The following is a 23,651-nucleotide window of genomic DNA, read 5'->3' as shown; positions in this document are numbered from 1 at the left end:
TAACCTTCCTGCTCCGAACCCCTGCCCGCTGCCCGCTGCCCCCTCCCTGCCCGCTGCCCGTTCTTCCGAAACCCTATTTATTTCCCTTCCCAGCCCCCTCTTTTCTCTCTCCCAAAAATATTCCTCTTTTTATATATATATTTCTTTTCTCCGCTTCTCGTCTCCTCACATATATATACGTATTTTTCATATTATTTTATGAATCAATTAAATTAAAAATTCGCTCTCTTTCGTGTTCTCCGTCAAGAGTGATCGAGAGTTTCGCGAAGACGACGAGTTTCGATCCTGGAGCGGCGGAGATCTGTCTCTATGAGCGGTAGGCGGAGCATAATCGGTGAATTTCTGCATATTTTTTCTTTTTGGTTTGTTTGATCTGCTTTGAATTTGTGATGGTGTTCGTTTTCCAATCTGGAGTTAGGGTTTCGTTTGGGTCGATTTTAGGGCTTTTTTGGGGGGGCTGTTTGTGGCGATGGGTGGATTGGTTCACTGCGTTGCGTTGGTGAATTGTTGGGTTTACATTTCTTCGCCTGTTTATGGATTTGGATGTTGTTGCAGGGTTTTGATTTTCTCGGCGAATTTGCAAGGGCGGCGAATCCGGGGGGTCTGATCTTGGGAGCTCGTTCTGTGGCTGCTGCAGAATTGTGGGTTGGGGAAGTTCTTTAGGGATTTTATGTGTTGAGTTGGCTATCTTCGATGCAGTGGATGGCGTGAAGTTGGTTTCGATCGTTTCGTTGGTCGGGTCACCGTTTTTTCCCTAGTTTTTCGATGGTTCTGAAGGGAACGGGGGATCATTGAGGGGTCCTCTACCGTAATGTGGAGGATCCCTGTTGACGGAAACAACGCTAATTATCATCCTTCTATGGGCGAGGGCCTGCATTGGAGGAGGGTGATCTACCTTGACGGGCTTCTTGTGGTGTTGGTGAATTCCTTGTTTGGTATTTCTGCCTAGTGTGCTATATTGAGTTTCGAGGAGGTGAAGTTGAAGGCTTCCGATTCTCTGGTTTTGGGTGACAGACGCAGTATATGCAATTTTTTCAGAGGCCCGAGAAGTTGTTCTCTTCTGGGATGGGGGACTCAATGCCGGAAACCAGCAGAGTGGCTGCGGTTTCACCGGTTCCTATGCGATTCGTGTGGCCATATGGTGGCAGGCGTGTTTACCTCACCGGCTCTTTCACAAGGTGAGATCTCTCTTCTTCCTTCTTCTATGTTCTATTCTGCTATTCTACTTTGATGTGCAACATGTGGTTATATACACGTAAAGTAGCAAACATGCCCATTGGTATCCATGTTGTCATGCACTCGCACTCGCCCGAAATATATATCTACTTCCCTTTCTAATCTTAGGTTCAGACATGTCTCGCCTTCTTTTGGGGTGTGAAGCACTGTCAAACCAACAAGCATTAGGTTTCTGTACATATGACTTCACACCAGTCACTAACCCCTATATGTATATTATCATGAATCTTCATTTCGCATTCATTCTTATCTAGAGCTACAACTCTACTCGATTCATAATTTTTCATATGACCTCTCACTGCATCCCTCTAAGAGCCCATTTGTTTCACACACATGATTTTATTTTCTTATGTTACTAAAATCGTGAGAAAAATCATTTCAATATGACTGATTTTTGAGTGATTGTTACATGCTACCTGAGAAAATGGTCCGACCACTGGGTCCACCAAAAAGCAACAGCCATGACACTTGTGAGAAAGCACTGCCCAGGGGGAGACTTAATGTGAATTTCGTAGGAAAGGGTCAGTTAACAGAAAACACAAAGTCCATTGACTATCCCACAATTTTGATAAGTTCTGTTTCACGTGAGAAAACAGGCAGTTTTCATGTGAAAATGGGTCTCTTTCTCATGTTTTACTGTTAAACAAATGTACCCTAAGCCTTCAATGGTCTTCCTCTTCCTACATCCTTCTACTTGCATTATGTAATATACATATATATATGTAATATATATATATATATATATGTAATATATATATATATATATGTAATATATATATATATATATATATATATATATATATATATATATATATATATAGAGAGAGAGAGAGAGAGAGAGTTGTGTGTTGATTAAGATGTGCATCACACTTATTTTCGACAAAGTTGATAACCTTTATTTCACTCAATCTGACCCATAGTGTTTTCAACATGACTTATTCACTTAAGATCACATCTTGGATCATATTTAGAATAAAATCACAATTTATTTGAGTCATAAACATTATGGGCTGTTGATTTTTGAAGTATTTGGATATCCTCCTTATCATATGGTATAAAACCTGTTACTTACTAAACAAGCCACGTGGATCACATCTGTAGTTTTTTTTACTATGTGATCATTTGATTGGATGGTGCAGGGTGGTCACATGTAGGTGCAACATCTACCAATTTTTCAAGTACATACATACATGCATACCTATATATATATATTCTCACAATCTCTATGTATTCTTACATTGTTTATTTTTCAGTTTTGGCTTCAGATTTTCTATGTATCCCAATTCAGTGTGATGTGTTTGTTTGCCTGGTTGCTTGAGTTTATGTAAAGTGACATTTGACCCAGTACCTGTGGACCATGTTGCATTTTCTTGGTAGTTGGTTTTGAACTACTTGGTGCTTTCTGCGTGGTCTGGGTTTCAAATATCCTCTCTCTCTCTCTCTCCTGGGAGTTCCAAATTCATCATAGGACTCTGATCAATGAAATTTGAAAGAGTTTGATGCAACATTTTTTCTAAATTATGCTTGTATGGAAACTGGGAGGTTTTAAGAGCACTAACCCACTTTTGTTAACATACTTAGTGTTCTTGTTTTCCCCTCGTAGGTGGTCTGAGCATATATTGATGTCCCCAATGGAGGGTTGTCCTACTGTATTTCAGGTTATCTGCAGTGTGATGCCTGGATATCATCAGGTCAGTATCCGGTCCTGCATAATGGTATCTTCTGTTTGTAACTTTGTATTCTAGGTGTAATTGGCAGCCTTAATGAAGTTTGAATCTAACTAATTTTCATATGAATGCATTCTAGCACAATTGAGGATGTTTTCTGGCAAATCGAATGCTGTTTACATAAATGTATTGAAATTTTTGTTCTCATAAATAAATAGAAATTCTAGCATTCCCCCTGTAGTGATTGGTTAACATGGTGAGATTTAGGAGCTTGAGCAACTATTTTCCCCTCCAACCTCTCATGCATTAATAGGTGCAATTTTAGTAGCTATCTTTTCCTCTCTCTTTTCCTTCCCCTTCTCTGGGTTAGTTAGTTCCCATTTATCTTATATCTGACACCCTTAGAATGTTTGTGTTTTTTCTATTTTTCTGATTGCAGTATAAATTTTTTGTTGATGGGGAATGGCGTCATGATGAACATCAGCCATGCACTAGTGGGACTTATGGAATAGTGAACACTATCACAATCACCAGGGAACCAGACCCAGTTTTATTGAGCCTGGAGACTCCTGGCTCTAGAGTGAACATGGATGTGGATAACGATAATTTTGATCATGCGGTAAGTTTCTTTTGTTTTTTTATTTGTTAAAATACTGTTTCTTTACACTAATTCCCTGTGCATTCCTGCAGTTGACTGTGTGATTAGTTTGTTTTTGTTCAAAATTCTTCTGAAGATGTAAAGTTCAGTCCATGCTTTGGTTTTCAATTCCCTATGTCGGGCAGTACACTTTCAAATTTACTGGATTGAGCTGTTTTAATTGTCTTTATGATTATTCCTGTGACACCAAATAGGTCACATTGTCAGATGGTGCTCTGCCGGAGCCAATGTTAAGAATGTCAGACACTGATATAAATGTATCACGCCATCGAATATCTGCATTCTTATCCGCTCATACTGCATATGAGTTAATGCCTGAGTCAGGCAAGGTTTGCATTCTTCACCCACCTTTTTTAAGCCAATGTGCTATCCCTTGATATTCATTTTCTTCCCCAATGTTATTCCTGTTTCTGATACAACTAAGGCATTCTTTAGGTGATTGCATTGGATGTTAACCTGCCCGTGAAACAAGCATTTCATATCCTTTATGAACAGGTATGTTCTCATGCCTTACTGCATATGAAAAAAACATCATCCGTCTAACTCAAATATGTAAATCTATAGTTGCTTCAGTCATCCATCCGTTTTACGTAAAGATTGTTTCTGTTCTTTTTTGTTTTTAGCCTGATGAAAAGTGATTAGACATGGTCATAACAGTTTTAACTATGTGAAATAATACAGATAAAAAGATAGTTAAGTAATCAGATAAAAAGAAAGAGGGAAAACTATATTGTTCTTCTGATTATTATGTATTATGATTGCAGATTGAATGAAGGAATGAGTAAATTGTTGATGTACTCTTCTATGATGTCTCCATGAGACACACACATCAAAGATATTCAAACCTGTCATGTTCTTTCTGATCACGGCCAATTTTGCTTGCCTCCAAACAATTTTCAAGGGTTTGGTTAATGTGTCCTATTTGTTCAGTTTTAGAGATTGTTGATCTACCACCAGGCTGCCCTCACCAAGAGTGGTGGCTTTTAGAAGTTGAGAGGGATTCATGGTAACCAAGATTGTTATGGTAAAATGTGGGCTTGCACGCATGTCATAGACATGGGAGTAAAATGCTAAACAGTAAAAGGGTTCAAGCCAAGGTGATTGACAGGTCAAAGATTGCTTAGGCTTGAGCAGTATGGTTATATAGTTTTATTATATAATATACAACTATGACACATAGGTGTGGGTGCATGTGCAGCGATACTGCACTTTAAAAAAACTTGGGTGTGGGGGTGCAGGAAGGGGTATATTATATATATATATATATATATATATATATATATTGGTGGGTCTGAGTTTGAGTTTACTTTGACCAAGGTCTGACCCAGACCTGCGCCAAAATAGGTCCTGGTCTGGTTCAGATCTGGGTTGCTTCGACCCAAGTCTGGATCAGACTGTGGACTGATTCAGACCTGGATCAGTCCAAGCCTGATGTGACCCAGGTATGATCCAGACTCAGGCCTGGGTGTGGCCCAGGTATGATCTATATCCAGGTCTGGGTCTAACCCAGGTATCATTCAGATTTATAACACCTAGTTGCTTGTTTGTGCCAGATGTTATAAGGTCTTATAAAAAATTTGAAGGGAGAGAGAGCATCAGCGTGGGGAAAAGAGGCAGGGGGGGGGGTTGGGAGAAGAAGAAAAAGGGGAGAGGGCGGCGTAAGCAGAGGAGGGCAAGGGCACAAGTCATGCCCTAAATTCCCCCACCCTCTTTTTTGTTTTTTGTTTTACTTTTTAACAAAAAGGTTTGGACAAAAATACACTCAGTCAGAGTTGACCGAGCCCATTTTTTGGACAAAAATAGGCTCAGTGTGGTTGACCGCATCCCCGTTATGTCGCGTGGACGCGGATGCAGCGACCTCTTAGGCGAGTCTATGTTACATAGATATGCAAATACTGTACAAGTAGTAATTATAGAAAATCTATACCATTGATGTCTAACAACGTATGATCTAGATTTGATTTTAATTGCTCATAAAGATTGGGGCATTTTAAATAAATTGTTGTGGAGCTTTTTAGGCATTGATCTTGCAATCTGAGCTTAAAAGCTTAATATTGGGAAAAAGGGTTATTGGTTTTTTTTCGCTAGGTTGAAAAGGAGGAGAAAAGAAAGCATCCAGTAAAAGAGGTGCAATCTCAGTAGGTTGGCATGGTTTGACTGGTTCTTGACCACTTTGTGAGGACAACTGGAAGCTTGTTCTAGCATCCTTCTTGCTTGCCAATCATAAAATTAAGCTACCCAGAAAATTGATGCTCATTTTCCTAAGCCATGTCAGGATGATCAAGAGAACAGAACACAAAATAATAAAGGAAAAATTGGGCTATATTGTTCAGAATGAAAAGGAAAGACACTACACTAGAATCTGTGGTTCTGTAGTCATAATCGGGTGTCACCTATCGTGTGAAGTATTTTTTATATGAGGTTCCTTCCTAGTTTTTGCTTTACTTGTATAATGCTTAATGAATTGCTTTAGTTTCTCTCTCTCTCTCATCTGACCATTAAATTTTTTTAATATAATGTTACAGGGAATTCCAGTAGCTCCTCTTTGGGACTTCTACAGAGGGCAGTTTGTAGGGGTGCTAAGTGCATTAGACTTCATTCTAATTTTAAGAGAAGTGAGCATAGATTTTTTTCTTACTTTCCTTTGTTTGAATCTTTTTCTTTTCTTATGGCTATATTTTGTCCTTTCACTTTGAAAGGGGGATTATTTTACTGGAGTTATTTTAGTCATGGTCTTATCCATTGAGGAGCCTTTACTAGTAATAGGATTTTTGGCATGTTTGGGAATATCCATCAGGAAACCTTGTTATATGTTGCATATTTTGATGGAGATTACGCGCCTCGTGCAAGTGCTTAATATGTTACCAATGTAAAGATATGGCTTGGAACTTGGGTGTGTTGACATGGCCTTATCTGACTCTGTATTTAGAATTATGAATCTTTAGGTATGTCAAACATGTGTGTTTGGGTCAGATATCTGACCAGATCTGTTTAGTTGGGTTTGCTAAAGAAACTTAAATCCAACTGTTTGGGTTGGATTCAGTTTAATATAGTAGATTCTGATCGAATTCAGGTTTGGGTTATCACTCTGATCTGATTGAATTCTTATAATACATATATATATATATGTATATATATAGATAGATGAATATATCAGTCACCAGTATTGTTCTCAGCAAGGTTTTTTGGGGAGTTTTTTTTTTAACTTCTTTTTTCTCAAAAAAAGTTGTGGGAAAATATCAAAGTACTAAATTTAAAAAAATATATAATGATTGACAAAAAGAAACAAAATAATAGGTTTTATAGTATTTTTCTTGAAAAATATACAAAGAAACAATTAGAAAAGTTTTATAATATAAAAGAAAGAAAAAAAGATACTTAAAACATACAACAAAGATGTATTTTTGAAAATATCACGAAAATATTGGCAGACCTTGAAATATCTATATAGAGATATTTTCAAAATATTGACGATATTGGTGACTATATATATATATATATATATTATGTATGTATGTATGCATATATGTTATGTAAACCTCACATTTGGTGTTTGGAGGGTTTCAAATTTATTATACCTGGTGTCAACTTGTTGTAAGGTCAAGAACAAATCAATAACATCTTTACTGCTTGCTGCCATGTTGGAAAGTAATAATAAGAAAAGATGTTATAATATTTATATAAAGAAAAGGGAAGCCACCAACAAGATCCACCACAATGCTAAAGCGAACACAAAAAGCCACAAATGGGCTCACTCACAAAACACACTAAAAAGCCACACATGGCTTTCTCACAAAACCCACACAAGGGGCAAGACATGAAGCTTAAAAATAAATAATATTTTTATTGATAACCTTCATGCAAGAAGCATTACATTTGAGAGGAGTTTCAACCCCTATATATACACAAACATGAGAGGCTCCAAGAGAGTTGTTGGGAATAGAGCCATTGGGACTAGTCAACAAGTGCTGACTAGTTCAAACAAGACCTAAAAAACTAACCTAACAATTCTATCCTAGTTACAAGAAAAATATATTTATATAAATATACATAATATATATAAATATATATATTTACATTTTTTAACACTCCCCTTCAAACTTATGGTACAATAACTGAAAGTTTGTCTAATAAGAAGTGAAAACGGGGAGAAACTAGATGTTTGGTGAAGAAATCTACTAACTGGTATTCTGATGTAACATAAGGCAGATCAATGGTCCCATGTAGATATTCCTCTTGAACGTAGTGACAATCCATTTTGATATGTTTAGTACGCTCATGAAAAGTACAATTGCTGGCAATGTAGATCACACTCTTGTTGTCACAACACATGCAGGAGGCTCATGTCACTTGCGCTTCCATATTAGCCAACAACCTTCTGAGCCAGACTACCTTCATCGTTTTAGTTGTCATGACCCGATATTCACACTCGGTTGATGAAAGCGAAACCTTATGTTGTTTCTTGCATTGCCATGAAATCAAATATTCACCTAAGAAAACACAAAAACCCGTGGTTGAGTATTTGTTATTGGGATCACCTCCTCAATCAACATCAGTATAAGTGATTAAATCTAAAGAAGATGAAGTAGATAGAAAGAGGCCTCGAGAAAGAAAAGTCTTAATATATCAAATAATATGCAAAACGACTCTCATGTGAACAAAAGTGAGAGCGTGTTGAAATTGACTAATTGTGTGTACGTGTGTTATGTTAGGTCTAGTAATTGAAAGGTAAGAGAGTGCCCAAATAAGTTGTTGCTAAGGAGTAGGATCTTCGAGAAGTTCTCCATCATCAATTCGCATCTTGGTGTTGGCAATATCGGGGGTGTCAACTTTCTTATATACCAAACCTGGAGATAATGTCAAAAGCAAATTTAGACTGAGATAATAAATATTTTCTAAGAGTGTAAGCAACTTTGATTCTTAAGAAATATTTTAAGAATCCTAAATCAGTCATTTCAAAATATTTTTTGAGAAGTTTTTTAATATTTTCAACTCCCTGTTTATCTCCCCCGGTGATGTTCGTCCACATAGAGAAGAAGAAGAAGAATACTTACATAAAAAATCTTAACAAATAGTGCAATGTCAATCAAACAAGTTTTAAATCCAATATCAAGCATAACTCTATTAAACCGGTCATACCAAGCCTTTGGGGCTTGTTTAAGTCCATAAATAGCCTTTTCCAAACGAAGAATTTTACCCTTAGGAACACTTATACCTGGTGGTGCCTCTATATAAAACTTCTTCAACTAGGTTTTCATTAAGAAAAATATTTTTAACATTCATTTGAAATATAGGCCATTTTCGAACAGAGGCTAATGCTACTAGAGTTCGAACAATAGTCATTATAATAACTGGAGCAAAGGTTTCCTCGTAATCTATACCATATTCTTGATAATATCCCTTAACAACTAATCCGACTTTATATCTTTCAAGAGTTTCATCACTCTTTGTTTTAATTTTGTATACCCACCTACAACTTATAGGTTTTTTTTTTTGGAATATCTTGAATGGTCCATGTATTAGCCTTTTCTAAAGTTTTTAACTCTATTCTCATGGCTTCTACCCATTCATAATGTTCTTTAGCTTGAGTATAGGTTGAAGGTTCTATATATGAATAGATTAATGCAATAAATGTCTTATATTTTAGAGAAAAAAAATCATAAGATACAAACTTTTCATGTGTTTTTGAAATCCTGGATGACCTTCTAATATAAACTTCAGGTTGTGATCAACATATTTCTCCAGTGCACATGGTTGGTTAATGTCCCTATACTTAGAATATTTAAATAATTTTTGTTCTTATGAAGTTGCTCTTTGGTAATTATATCATCATGACCATTATCAAGATCACATTCATCAATTATCTCAAGACCACTATCCAGATCACATTAATAATCACATTTTTCATGACTTGAACTTAAATCAAATAAAAAGTATACTCATCTATTTCCTTCCCTTTTTCCAAGTCAAAAAAACTTTCTTTTTCTAAGAAGGTCACATTACGTGAAACATGTAATTTTTTATTTTTAAGATCAAAGCACCTGTAGCCTTTTTGGTTATCTGCATAACCCAAGAAGGCAAAAGAAATAGCATGGGGGGAGAGTTTATCATTTTTGTTAGTAAAAACAAAACATTTTCACCCAAAAAATCTTAGTCTAGCATAATTAGGAGATAATTTAAAGAGTTCTTCAATTGGTGTTATATTTTGTAAAGAAGAAGGCATTTTATTGATGAAATACATAGCGGTGACACTTGATTTGTTATTAGTAGAGTTCTGGTCGTTTCTATAATATGTCTGTGTTTTCGTTCTGCGAAACCATTTTGTTGTGTATGAGGGCAAGATCTTTAATGTGTGATACCATGTTAATTTAGATAATCTTTAAATTGCGAAAAATAAAAATATCTTTTTCAAACTTATTTTTGACCAAGTTGTGAAATATTTGAAAATGTAAGAAGACCTCATATTTATGTTTGAGAAAGTAGATCCAAGTATACCTAAAAAATCATCAACAAAAATCACATCGTATGCCTATCCACCATATAACTGGTGTTGACCCTCAAACATCTGAATGTATTAGCTCAAGCGGTCTAGAAGAAAAGAAAGTTCTTTCATGAAATATTTAGCTCTAACACGTAAAATTTTCAGTTACAATTTTTTTATAAATTTGAAAAATATTGAATTTTGGATACATTAGGATGACCAAGTTGCTTGTGCACATCCATTAGAAGAGAATGAGGCATTATATCCATGGTCAGATATTTGTGAAACTGATAAGAGATTTAAATTTAATTTGGGAATGTATCAAACTTTTGGAATGGCAATTTTTTTTGAGTGTTGTAATTTTTTTTCTTCAAAATTCTCCATTCTTTCTATTTCAAGAGATGTACCATCAATTGTAAAAACATTTGACATGCTTGAGTTGTTAAAACCAAAATCAAGAAGCCAAGGACTTGTACCGGGATTGGAGAAGAATGAAACTGCCTCACAAGTTGAGGCTTCATTTGAAGAAGAAGAAGATACTCCTTTGAGAAGTGGTTGGAAAATCTCCATAAGTTGTGCCATTGATACGTGTTCATCATTAGTTTCTTGTGAAGAGCCAAATGAAGCCACTTTCTTTTCCTCCCTTGTTCTAAACTTTGGACAATGAGGCTTAGTGTGCTCGGGTTCATGATAGTTATCACAAATAATTTTTTTCCTGTCATAATCATTGCCTTGTTTCCAATAAGGCTTGTTATCACGCTCATTTCTTTGCTTTCAATGAGGTGGTTTGTAGGGGCACATGTAGTTTTTCGGTTTAGAAACTGACAAAACCGTGTCATCTTCATTTTTCAAAGAGTGTCCCTTTAACTTATTCTCTTCCATACTCAATTCTTTAAAATGTTCAATAATAGAGGGTATTTTTCCTCTACGAAGAAGAGCGGATTTGGTGCTTTCAAACTTCGGCCTCAAGCTATTTATAAATTGATAGAACTATTTCACATCAAGTTGTTTTTGTCGAAACTCTATATCTTCCGTTCAATGCCACTTAGGCTCAAGAATAGATAATTCTTCCCAAAGTTCGGAGAATTCATTCTAGTATTCCATAATACTTTTGTCTTTTTGAGTCATATGTACGAACTTTATTTTGAAGATTACACACATTAGAAATATTCTTAAGAGAGTACATATTCTTAAGGTATTCTCAAGCTTTGTTAGCCCGCTCAAATTTTGCGAGACTAGAGCATTTTTTAATATCAACGCTATTGATTAACCAATACATAATCTTGGCATGCCCCATTCTTTACTCTTTTCACTTTTTTTTCATAAGTGGTTAGAGCCTTAGTCTTCTCTCCATCCGCAAGAGGCACCTTTTTTTCGTTCTCTAGCTTTGTGATGACTAGTTTAGACTCCGGATCAGAACCATCAATTAATCCGCAGAATCCTTTTTCCCATATGTGGTGCTTCATTATTGAAGACTACGTTACTAAATTAGTATCATTGAGTTTTATTGGTACGATGGTGACTTTCTCATTGTCATCCATCCTTACAAAGTAGAGAGAAAGAGAAGAAAAGAAAAAAGAACAAGAGTAGAAGATGAGAAAGGAGAGAGTAGTAGTATGAGCAAACCACCATGAACACACGAGCACTTGAATCATCAAGAATTTCTTTCTCCCACGAACACGAAAAACAAGGCAATACACAATCCTCAAGAGTCAAGGACTCAAGAGTGAACCTTGCTTTGATACCATGTAAAGAAAACGGAAGCCACTATCAAGATCCACCACAATGCTAAAGTGAACACAAAAAGCCACAAATGGGCTCACTCACAAAACACACCAAAAAGCCACACATGGGCTTTCTCATAAAACCCACACAAGGGGCAAGACAAGAAGCTTAAAAATAAATAATATTTTAGTAATAACCTTCATGCAATAAGGATTACATTTGAGATGGGTTTTAACCCCTATATAAACATTAGAGGCTCCAAAAGAGTCGTTGGGAGGGTCCAACGGCTCTCAATAGAGTCGTTGGGCCTCCCAACGACTCTCTTGTTGACTAGTCAACAAGTGTTTGACTAGTTCAAACAAGACCAAAGAAATAACCTAACATTCTAATCTAGTTACAAGAAAAATATATTTATATAAAGATACATTATATATATATATATATTTACAATTTTTAACAATTTATACTAGAAAAGTAGCAAATGAGTTTATACATAACTCAAAGTTGACCAAATCCAACTACAGTTCCAATTTCAGGTCGGATTGGATGTTGCAGTTTCAATCAGAGTCAAATTCAGTTGGAGTGATTTGAACATGAGTCTGGGTCCAAATCCAAATATGTGCATCGGATTTAATCGTACTTGGTATTACCTAAATCCAAAACAAGCCCGACCCCTTTACATCCCTTTTTCACCTTGGTGGACTTGCTGAGTTGCTTGAGCTGGTAGCAACCCTTGAATTACCTGACATCCTCAACTCTAGTTTGATGTCCAAGCTTGGTCCATATGTCACTGGGATACACCATTTTGGTGGTGTAACCCTGGTGACATTACCAGACACTGGCACATACAGATATTATTTCAATGTTTTTGTATAACCTTAATAATATTTTAACTTAAAATGCATTTTATGTATTAAAAATAAAAAAAAACTTTTATTGATTAAAAAATAAAAAAATCTGTGTGCTTGTCCTTTTTCCCATAAGATTTTCAAATTTGTGCTTAGTACTTGCGTTGCATGTTGGGTTGTACTTGTATTTTCATGACATATAATTTAGACACTCACTCATAGTGATAATGATGTTGAAGTTTCTTGTTGACATCTCATAATATATTTTTTGAGAAGCAAAAATTTTATTAGTAGGAAGCACATAAACTAAAGTCAAGTCAGAGATTGTTTTACCAATCTCAGATGAACCATCCAAGATATTCAGGTTGAGGCTGTTTTTCTATTGCACATTCAGTGATATATTATTGAATTTCATGATGAATGGTATTTAACCTGGAGAAATAATCCCTAAAGATTTGACCATCCCTTTCTAACTGAAAAAACCAGCAAGGCTTTTACTCATACAACTCTTGATAGGATGGGCATCTCTAATGCAATGATTTGATCCCAAATAAGTACTTACATGGACTAATCCAAATAGCTCTTGGAAGAAGGAACTGTACCAACGCAGGTGCTTAGTTGACTATTTGGCTATTTGTCACAGCTAGGCATAATACATCAACCAATATTCTGGACCTTTCTTTGTGATGTCATTTTGGGTATGTGTCTTGACTATGGGAATTAGCAACGTGAAAACTTTTGATCTGAAATTACATATACAACAACAACAACAACTACGCCTTCATCCCAAAACAATTGGGGTCAGCGATATGAACCAAAAAAGAAATTCATTTTGGGTCTTCCACATGAATCCTTTTCCTCCAATCATTTCTATCCAACGCCATGTCCTCGGTGAGGTTCAAAGCATTCATATCCTTTCCTATCATCTCCATCCAAGTCTTCCTAGGCCTACCCCTACCTCTTTTAACTAATATATTTTCCCATTTCTCCAACCTTCTAACTGGAGCATCATTAGGCCTTCGCCGAATATGTCCAAACCACCGTAAACGATTCTCTCGCATCTTATTCTCAATGGGTGCAACACCTACCTTCTTACGTATCTCTTCGTTCCGAATCTTATCTTTTATTGTATTTCCACACATCCATCTAAGCATCCGCATCTCAGCTACACTCATTTTTTGAATATGATGTCTCTTGGCAGCCCAACATTCCGTACCATATAGTAAAGCGGGTCTAATAGTCGTCCTATAAAACTTTCCCTTCAACCGCAATGGCATTCTACGATCGCACAACACTCCAGTAGCACTTTTCCATTTCATCCACCCAACCTTTATCCTATGATTTACATCTCCATCAATTTCTCCATACTTTTGAATGATAGATCCCAAATATTTGAAATAATCATTCACCGGTATATCTTGCTCACCAAGCTTCACTACACTCCCATCACTACTTCGTTGCTTACTAAACCGACATTCCATATATTCAGTCTTACTCTTACTCAACTTAAAACCTCTAGCTTCCAATGTCTGTCTCCATAATTCTAACTTAGCATTAACCCCAGCTCTAGACTCATCAATCAAAACAATATCATCAGCAAACAACATACACCACGGTACATTTTCTTGAATTGATCTCGTAAGCTCATCCATCACTATCGCAAATAGGAAAGGGCTTAAAGCAGATCCTTGATGTAACCCAACCGTTATCGGAAAATTGGTTGTCACCCCTCCACAAGTGCGGACATTGGTTACTACTCCTTCATACATATCTTTAATTATACTAATGTACTTGAGAGAAACACCTTTCTTCATCATTGTCCACCAGAGAACGTCCCTAGGTACTCTATCGTATGCCTTCTCTAAATCAATAAAAACCATATGCAAATCTTTGTTCCTCTCTCTATATCTTTCAATAAGTTGTCTAAGAAGATGTATAGCTTCCATAGTTGATCTTCCAGGCATAAAACCAAATTGATTCTCCGATATCATGACAACCTTCCTCAACCTAGACTCAATCACCCTCTCCCAAAGTTTCATAGTATGACTCATGAGTTTTATACCACGATAGTTTGTGCAATCTTGTATATCACCCTTATTCTTATATAAAGGCACCAAAGTACTCTTCCTCCACTCATTAGGCATCTTATTTGTTCGCCAAATCAAGTTAAAAAGATTTGTCAACCATTCTAAACCTTTCTCTCCCAAGCATTTCCAAGCCTCGATAGGTATACCATCTGGGCCAACTGCCCTTCTTGACTTCATTTTCTTCAAAGCCTCTGCAATTTCTTTCTTTTGAATCTTGCGCATGAAGTCACGATTTATCTCATGAAAAGGAATGGAGAAGTCTCCAAGATCTTGAGCATGACTATCATTAAATAGCTTATCAAAATAATCTTTCCATCTCTCCTTAATCTCCTCATCTTTGACTAAAACCCTTTGCGTTTCATCTTTGATACATCTAACCATACCCAAATCCTTCGATTTCCTATCTCTCATCTTTGCAAGCCTATAAATATCCTTCTCGCCTTCTTTGGTATCCAACTTGTCATAAACCTCCTTATATACCTTAGCCCTCGCGTTTCGAACAACTTTTTTAGCTTCCTTCTTTGCTATCATATACTTCTCCAAATTCTCATTATCACGACTCTTACTTAGATTTCTATAACACTCTCTTTTAACCTTAATAGCTAATTTGACATCCTCGTTCCACCATGATGTATCCTTACCTAGTGGTGCACCGCCTTTAGACTCACCCAATACCTCCTTAGCTACTTTTCTCATACCACCCGCTATCTTATTCCACATTGATTCTGAATCCTCCTCGAGACACCAATCAACTTCCTTAACTACCTGCTCTACAAACATTCCTTGTTTAGCTCCTTTCAGTGCCCACCACTTAATTCTAGGATCTATCCTATGTCTATCCCTTTTGCGGCATTGTCTAATTCTAAGATCTAAAATTAAGACTCTATGTTGTGTAGCTACACTTTCTCCTGATCTGAAATTACATATGGTTTCCTTAAAAAGAAATGCCACACCAGGTTCAATCAGGGATTTGCAAAGAGCTTTAAATGACAAATAGGCATGATTTGTTACACCCTCGAACAATTTGACCATCCTCCTTCCTGGCTTCCATTCTGAAGTCCAATAGTTCAATTATCAAAATCACTGTCCTTGGAAGTTTCTTTGAAAGATGACTTCCATCCCTCACTCTGTGACCAACAATTAATTACTTCTTGTTCATGTCTTTCTGAAAGGTACTGGAAACTTCTCAGTCAAAGTATATTAATCGCACCATTTTTGTTTTGAGAATAATTAAGAACTTCTCCTCCCCAATTCAGCCTTTATATCTGCTGTAGCTTCCTTAAGAACAGGAAACCATCCCCTCCTGAACCCGTTTTCCACATGCTTGATATCTCTCAAGTCCAAGACTAACTGCCACCCCATACATGGTCAGTACATAGAGACATCATGACTTTGTTAGGAGGTCCTTATTCATTTGACCTAGTCTTCTGATGCCTTGACCTCCCAAATCAAGCAACTATATAACCTACTTCTAGTTCACCAAACTGCCTCCTCTAGTGTTGTTTAACCACCTTGATAAGAAAGATCTGATGATCTCAGTTATCCCCTTTCTAATTTTTCTTGGGATATTTTCCCTAAAAAAATCTTTGGGATATTGAAAAAAGGTGTCATTTGGATATGAAGGAATACTAGCTATGACATGCTTAATCAGAATGCTTTCAGCTAGCCATTATCGGGTTTTTCTTGGTCACTCTATTGTAAATAGTTTCCTGTTGAGAGTCTTGGGAGCATCATTTGATAAAGTGACTTTCCATGCATTGCAATGCTAGCTTGATGATAGGTGATGAGGGAAGAAATCTATCTAAAGAGTTGTATTACTGCAGTGTCTGAAGTTCATTAGTTGCATTTTGTTAGAATCCTCTCTAATGTTTTTTTAGTGCAGCTTGGAAACCACGGGTCAATATTGACAGAGGAAGAGCTTGAGACTCATACAATATCTGCTTGGAAGGAAGAGAAATTGCATCTCCACAGAAAAAATGTTCGAAGACCACTTGTTTATGTGAGAGTTTCCATCTTTGCATCATATTATATGTTTTTTTCATAAGGGTTATTTCTCTTTCCTTTTGAGATAGTGTTCATTACTGTGGAAGAAGTTAGCAATAAAAATTTTCTCCCTTTGTTGTATCCTTGTTCATTTCTATCTTGGACCACCAAATATATTCTTTCCAATTGTATTTTGTCTTAGCTTGTATGTATGAGTTATGCCAAATTTGCTTCAAGATATTACAATAATCTTCCTCGAATTTGTCTTTTTGAGCCTGCATATTCTTCGGTTTCACCATTGAAAATTTTCTCTTGGCATTGAGTGACTCGTCTACTTCTCTGCAGTTCAGCCCAAAACAGAATTTTAGTTTTGCCATGGATCTCGTTTTTTCTGATTATGTAGCCTTCTCTACTATTTTTTCTTTGTTATGTAGTGGAGTGCACATCTTATAGTCTACTATTGAACTTTAGCATATAATTTAGTTAAACTATTGTTTATCAAGCTAAAGTTAGAAGCTGCCAGCCATAATAAAGATTGGCCTACGAATTTGTTCCTGCCCTGGTAGTATAATCCTTGCAGTTCTGGGGCGTAGAACAGATGTTTTATCAATTAACTATGAAAATGTAATGGAAGAAAGATTTTAGGATTTGGATGGTATGCTCTTGCTTTACTTTATATGAAAATCACATTGGAAATGCCTAGTGTCTTTTAGTTTTGATTTATCTGATGAGTTGAGAACTTGTTTGGATGCTTCCCTTAGTTACTGGAAGTGGTGGGCTTTCCTCACACAGGTAGGTCATGCTTTGATATTCCTGCTTGTTAAATTTCCTGGAAGGTTAATAAAAACTAATCCTTCTCATGAATACCAGCGAGAATGTGGAACTTGGGGATTTGATCTTTTGTGATGTATCTTCCCTGCTTATTGCCTTGAGTTCATATGTATTTGCTCAGATTTGAAGGTAGATATCTTTTTTTCAGGTATACCTGTTATCTGTGATTGTGTTTTTTGTCTTCTTGATATATTCATTTGGAACCTTTTTTTCATTTCATTCCTCTAGTCCTGTGCTTGAACTTGGGTTTGACATTGGTTGTGCTTCTGATATCTGATGGATCTGATTTTTTTTCTTGCCTCTGCATGGTTGCAGAGTCAGTCATATCTTTGGGGAATTAAGATCATTCTTTTGGGTTCAATGTAATCACTACCAAGTGTGACATGGTACATCTTTAAATGCTCGGGAGCTTTGTCTAGGTGTTCCACTCAGGGACTGTCTCTAGCATTATTATATTTGAAGTTTTTTTTCTCCTAGATTTGAGAGATTGGCCTAGTTCTCTCTAGAGGCTATTGATCTTGAGGATCATTTTCTATCTCTTCCGCCTCTTCTGTATTGCACATTGCAGATTCATGTTGTTCAGCTGAGGATTTTAGCATTGTCCGTTGGTAATCTTTATTTTTTTTTGTGCAGATGGCTTCTTTGTGTCCTTTAGCTTGTTCTTGTTCTTTCATTTACTGAACATCTTATCATTAATTAAAATGCTGGAATATACTTTAAAATCTACTCACAATTTCATGGATTTTACATTTATCTAGTTTCATATTGGGTGACTTCCTCTCCTAAAGAAAACTGATTTTTGGGCATTAAAAGTCACCAGTCATTCTAATTAGACTCAGACATGGCTCTATTTGGGCAATTGTCATTCCAATATTCAAATTGGAGATAGGAAACTCTTTTAAGAATAATAGCCTTGCTGAAACATCTGCTACTGAACTGATAGTCACCTGTTTCGGAAATCCTTATCTAGAGTGCACCATTATTTATTGGGATAAGCTGCTATTTATTTCAGACTGCTTTTACTACTTTTCTTTATAATAATTCTGGATTTCCTTGTTTGTTTGCCTATTCTAATTGCACAATATGTTGTATTCTTTTTACTTCTGTGTTTTGAAAAATATGACTTCATTTTTCTTTCATTTTCATGTGTTGGTCTTTTGGTCCTTAGGTTCCTTTCTTCTATGACTTTTTTTTTATTAGTGCAATCTTATTTCTTCTTTGTTTCTTTTTACTGTTCTAGTTATAGTTTTTTTTCCATACGTAGTTATAGCTATTCCGGTATTTTTTTTAGATTGTGCTATGCTCAAGTGCAGATGTTGCTTATTACTCATTTTCTTTTATTTATTGTACTCTTTGTCTTTATATTTCAGTGACCTAAAGAGTAATCGGATATGTGCAGGCCAGTCCTTATGATTCTTTGAAGGATGTAGCATTAAAGATTTTACAGAACAAAGTAGCTACGGTTCCTATAATCCATTCTTCTTCACGCGATGGGTTTTTCCCCCAATTGCTGCATATTGCATCGCTTTCAGGAATTCTGAAATGTAAACTTTGTGTTGTATTTTTGGATTATGATTGAAGGCATTACTGCAATTATGGTTGACATTTACACCATTGAAAAAATTCCAGGTATTTGCAGGCACTTTAGACATTCATCCAGTTCTCTACCAATTCTACAGCAACCTATTTGCACCATGAATTTGGGTTCGTGGGCTCCAATTGGTGGATCAAATGAACGCCATTTAGCCACACTCAAATCAAATGCATCACTAAGTTCTGCACTATCTTTGTTACTCCAAGGTGGGTTCCTTTACTCATTTTTCTAAAGGCGCATGCGAAAACAAACACACTGGTAATTGCAGTTGGGGGATTTCTATTCTTGGCCTTCAGTTCTTAAAAGTTTTAATTATTTGGCCTTAAATTTTTTACTTTTTCTCCTATTTTCAACAACTTGGAAGATTTATGATCATGATCCTTGCCTCTTTGCAGCTGAAGTTAGTTCAATACCTATAGTTGATGATAACAATTCTCTTGTTGATATATATTCTAGAAGGTAAATCTATCTTTCACCATATATGCAACCTCTCATTCCACCTATAAATACTAATTTTACTGGACAGATGATATTAAAGCATTCTATGGATGAACCATCCAATGACCAAAATTCTGCTGTCATCTAGAAATGATGTCTTTTTCCCTGACAGTGATATAACAGCTTTGGCAAAAGATAGAGCTTATGCACAGATTCACCTTGATGAAACAAGTATTCATCAGGTAATTACTATTTGTTTATTTTATTTGTTAATTCATCCATTTCTTTTTCATTTGATGAATTGTTGATGTTCTGTTCTAGATTGCACTCTTATGCCATATCCACACTGCCTGAGCGCACGAGAGGCCTCAAACTGTTAGGCAACCTGAGGGGTCTGTATGGGCGGTTGTCGGTAGTGGCTATGTTGCATAGGTGGTTGCTGCAGAAATTCCAATCTTCGGAGGACTTTTGACTAAGGTTCTTTCTGATGGGAGGACCTTGGGGAGCAGTCCTCTTGAGTATGGGTGAAAGTTCTTTTGTGACGAAAGTACAGTACTGCCATAGGCCAAGCCTGTAAGGCAGCGAGCTTTTTGTCTTGCATTGGCGACTAGTGTGGAGGCATGTTGCTTGGTTGCATCAATCCCTCATAAAGTGCTTGTCCTTGAGGTTTGTCTTGTGTACCTACAAGGGTTGTAATCCTTCTCCAGCTCCAACTCAAAAAAGAAGCCTTTAATTCCTATCAAAATTCTTTTTTGGTCGGGCTCCCAATAGTCATTAAAAAGAAACAACAAGAAAAAAAACCCATCACCTATCAACCTATTATTGCCTATAGTTTTTTCGAACATGTCTGCCTGCATGGCCATTGCAAAGAATATTTATGTGGCCCATCTTTTAAACAAAAGGAGCCATGCAGGCACAGTTCACTTTATTTCCTCTGAATGTTATGTTCTTAATCCCTCCAAAAACTTGAAATGTTTTATATTTTCTGTTTGAATTAGTGGTTACCTCATAACAGCAATAGCATATGGTATAAGCAACAGTCCATTGATTCTGTTAGATCACCTATATCAACTATTGCCTTCTATACTTAGCCTATTATATTTGATGGTCAGCAAGTTCTGCTTCGCTCTTATATGCTCCACTGTTTTCTTTTCTTTACTTGTTTGCTGCTTGTCTTTTCCCTGTTTGGAAGAAACTTGGTCTCTCACCAGACAACCACTTAATTCTTCTGGATCTGCCTTGCTGATGCATCCTCTTCTTGCTTATGTTTCTGTTGAATCCTGAAGAGCTGAGTGGCTTTAAACGAGTAATAATGGGGTAAAGATTCAGAATCTTAATAACACCAGGCCATTTGATGAAGTGTTGCCGTGATTACCGAAATAGTTGTACTTTGGGTATTAGGAAAAGTTAGAGACTTCGCTGAAAAAGCAGTCACGGGCTTGTTTTGAAGCATAGTTTGGTAGTCAGTTATTTTCCATTTTGAAGACTTGGTTAATTTCTGTGGAATTTTCCAGGCATTGCAATTAGGACAAGATGTGAATTCGCCCTACGGCTTCTTTAATGGGCAGAGATGTCAGATGTGTCTTCGGACAGACCCCCTTCAGAAAGTGATGGAGCGCTTGGCTAATCCAGGTAATCATTTGGATAATGGTGAAATTTTGCTTAAAGGCTGAAATCTTAATACCATTTGACTTCCATAGGGGTTCGACGAGTAATCATTGTGGAGGCTGGCAGCAAGCGGGTTGAGGGCATTGTGTCATTGAGCGATGTGTTTAACTTCTTGTTTGGCTAGCTCACATGCTTCACAAAGTGGCTGTTAAGGCATTGCTGGTGTCCCTTGCAATTGAAGAAAACAAAATTCACTTGCCTCTGCTATTTGTGCCAGTGGGGCAGCTTAAATTTCATGGTTGAATATGGATCTCAACATTGTCTTTGATTGGATGGTCCTTGGTTGCAGAGCCTGTTTTATTGGGATGCAGGTTCAACTTGAGGCTGGAAATCAGGGATTTGATATTTGCCTTTTTAAATTATTGATGCTATCATGCTAATTGGCTTCATATTTTATGATCTTGTACTTTGTCACACGATCATGAAATTAAGAAAATTTTCCATTCTTGGATTATTTTCCCACTTATTCTTGATGAAGATGCCACGAGATTTTTTTTGGCATTTATGGGAGAAATTTGACGGTTGATAAACTCATGCCTAGGTTGGTGCATTTTCGGGCTAAAACTTTATTTTCTGCCTTAGGAATTCATAAAAAGGAGGCAGTCGACTGTGGTAACCCAAAAGTTGGGTGGCTTTATAATTTACTCCATATCTATTTCTCATCTTAGTGGTTCACGCAGCCTAGTTGGTGCGAATTTTGCATGTATGGCTCTTGTTCATACACATGCTTCAACTGCAGGGACCTTGTTCTGTGCATCGGTTAGTCCGAGGGTGGATTGCCCGCAATTTTAGAGGTGCCAAATCATTGCGCATCATAGCATGATAATGATTTCTTTGCTTTGGAGGATACGTGGTATACTGAATGAACCTGTTCATGAATGGCATTGCACTAGACTGCTTTCACTGATTGGACACTCTGTCTTGCTGTCTATATCTTGTTTACCTTCCACACAAAGTTGCTTGTATCATGTTCGTCCGTCGTGATTTGTGGCGTGCATAATCCATAGTTCTGATTGGAAGCCCTAACCTGTTTGCTTTTCCAGAAATGTATGTCATTCCTTGGATCCTAGATCAGATTTCATTCATCAAATGCAACCAGTTGAGTGTTTAGTTGTAGCTCAATTGTTTTGCAGCACTCCAAGAGCTCTAGGATTGGGTACATTTCTTTAAGCAATGTAGATTTGTGAATTCAACGATTTTTCATTGTCTGGTTCTTCTGAACTATATGAATCGAAAGCTCTTTTAGGCAACCCAAAGGGGTTAGCATAGTTGGATCTGTCTGTGTCTGTCAGACGGTCCGTTGGGTTCAACTCCTGAGGGCAGTAACCCTTTGCACAAGACAAAGCAAGAGTAGGCCCTAGGCTGGTCTCAAGGTTTCCCTAGGTTAAATATGAATAAAGCTCTTTTACGCTCCGTTTTGGGAACTTCCTGTCTAGGGCAGTTAAGGTTGCAAATATGGAATACCCTTGGTTCGTGGATTTGACAAATCCAGGTGTCTTTTGGGAGAAGTAGTAGGCATTAACTAGGATGCCCTTGGTTCGTGGATTTGACAAATCCATGTGACTTTGGGAGAAGTGGTAGGCATTAACTAGGGTTTGACCACTTCCACTCTCGTCCTTGTTTGGAACGCGGTGTGCACATGAAAAGGTGGGATGGTTGGCAACTCTCCTTAGTTGCCAGGGTGGTCCTTATCCGATCGGTACTCTAATGCTTTCTGATCTATTGGATGATTGTCTTCTTCCTTTCTACCTCGGTTCTTACAGCAATTGATAGAATTCTTGCTCGATTCCTATGGAGTGAAATCTTCACCTCTAATCATCTTCTTCTTATAAACTGGGACAACATTTACAAACCCCTTGAAGAAGGTAGATTGGGAGTTAGGAAGAGCAATGAGAAGAATCTAACATGTCCGGCAAGTGTTGCTTGGAAGGTTATTACGAATCACCTTGAGCCTGCATCATCCATGACAAGTACATCGATGTTGAGTCAATGTAGTCACCAATCAATGGCAATCATGGGTCTCATAGTTGGAAAGGTATTAAAAGAGGTACAGCCTCCATCCTCCAGCATGTCTCATGGAATGTTGAAAATGGAGATAAAGTAGAGTTTTGGCACAACCCATGGACTCCTCAAGGCTCACTTATTCATCTCCTCCCTGCTAACACGGGAAAATTTATGTTGTTAAAGTTAGGGACCAACTTGAGCCGAACAACTTCCCTCGATATCTCTACAAAAAAGTCCTGTCTCCAGGTCCCGTAGACTGTCAAAATAATAGTCAATTCCCAGAAGTGGTTCCCCAATACCATGGACAGTTTGGAGTGGCATCCCAAGCAGGAATTTTCAACAAAGTCAGTTTGGAATGCTATCTGTTGAGAAAAATCAAATATAGCATCTAGTTTGGTCTAAGCATCGTTTCCCACTAGCAGCCATTACTC

At 37.0% G+C, this 23,651-nt stretch overlaps 1 protein-coding gene across 2 annotated transcripts; it reads left to right on the top strand.

Annotated features, from left to right (window-relative positions):
- Nucleotides 1–106: 106 nt before the first annotated feature.
- On the top strand, nucleotides 107–21,678 carry LOC149846191 (sucrose nonfermenting 4-like protein). 2 transcript variants are annotated; one of them, XM_089996233.1, is made up of 14 exons: nucleotides 107–334; nucleotides 556–1,178; nucleotides 2,840–2,927; nucleotides 3,343–3,522; nucleotides 3,756–3,890; nucleotides 3,997–4,056; nucleotides 6,087–6,176; nucleotides 16,585–16,701; nucleotides 18,916–19,060; nucleotides 19,146–19,316; nucleotides 19,506–19,569; nucleotides 19,721–19,790; nucleotides 21,063–21,180; nucleotides 21,249–21,678. In XM_089996233.1, the coding sequence occupies exons 2-14, from the start codon at nucleotides 1,024–1,026 to the stop codon at nucleotides 21,338–21,340; spliced, it is 1,485 nt and encodes a 494-aa protein (XP_089852359.1). In that variant the 5' UTR covers nucleotides 107–334; nucleotides 556–1,023; the 3' UTR covers nucleotides 21,341–21,678. The 2 variants fall into 2 exon arrangements, with proteins under 2 accessions (XP_089852359.1, XP_089852358.1); XM_089996232.1 differs by having other exon boundaries at nucleotides 109–316.
- Nucleotides 21,679–23,651: the final 1,973 nt, after the last annotated feature.

The sequence above is a fragment of the Nuphar pumila genome, chromosome 2 (genome assembly GCF_984573655.1).
Source record: "Nuphar pumila chromosome 2, dmNupPumi1.hap1.1, whole genome shotgun sequence".
Classification (NCBI taxonomy): domain Eukaryota; kingdom Viridiplantae; phylum Streptophyta; class Magnoliopsida; order Nymphaeales; family Nymphaeaceae; genus Nuphar; species Nuphar pumila.
This window is presented reverse-complemented; position numbering and strand designations above follow the sequence as displayed.

Bases quoted from the DNA above. Each gene is read 5' to 3' on its own strand.
- LOC149846191 (XM_089996233.1), top strand. From the start codon at position 1,024: ATGCAATTTTTTCAGAGGCCCGAGAAGTTGTTCTCTTCTGGGATGGGG. The intron at 16,702-18,915 runs GTGAGAGTTTCC...GGATATGTGCAG, and splicing joins TTCGAAGACCACTTGTTTAT to GCCAGTCCTTATGATTCTTT. The intron at 19,061-19,145 runs GTAAACTTTGTG...AAAAAATTCCAG, and splicing joins GCTTTCAGGAATTCTGAAAT to GTATTTGCAGGCACTTTAGA.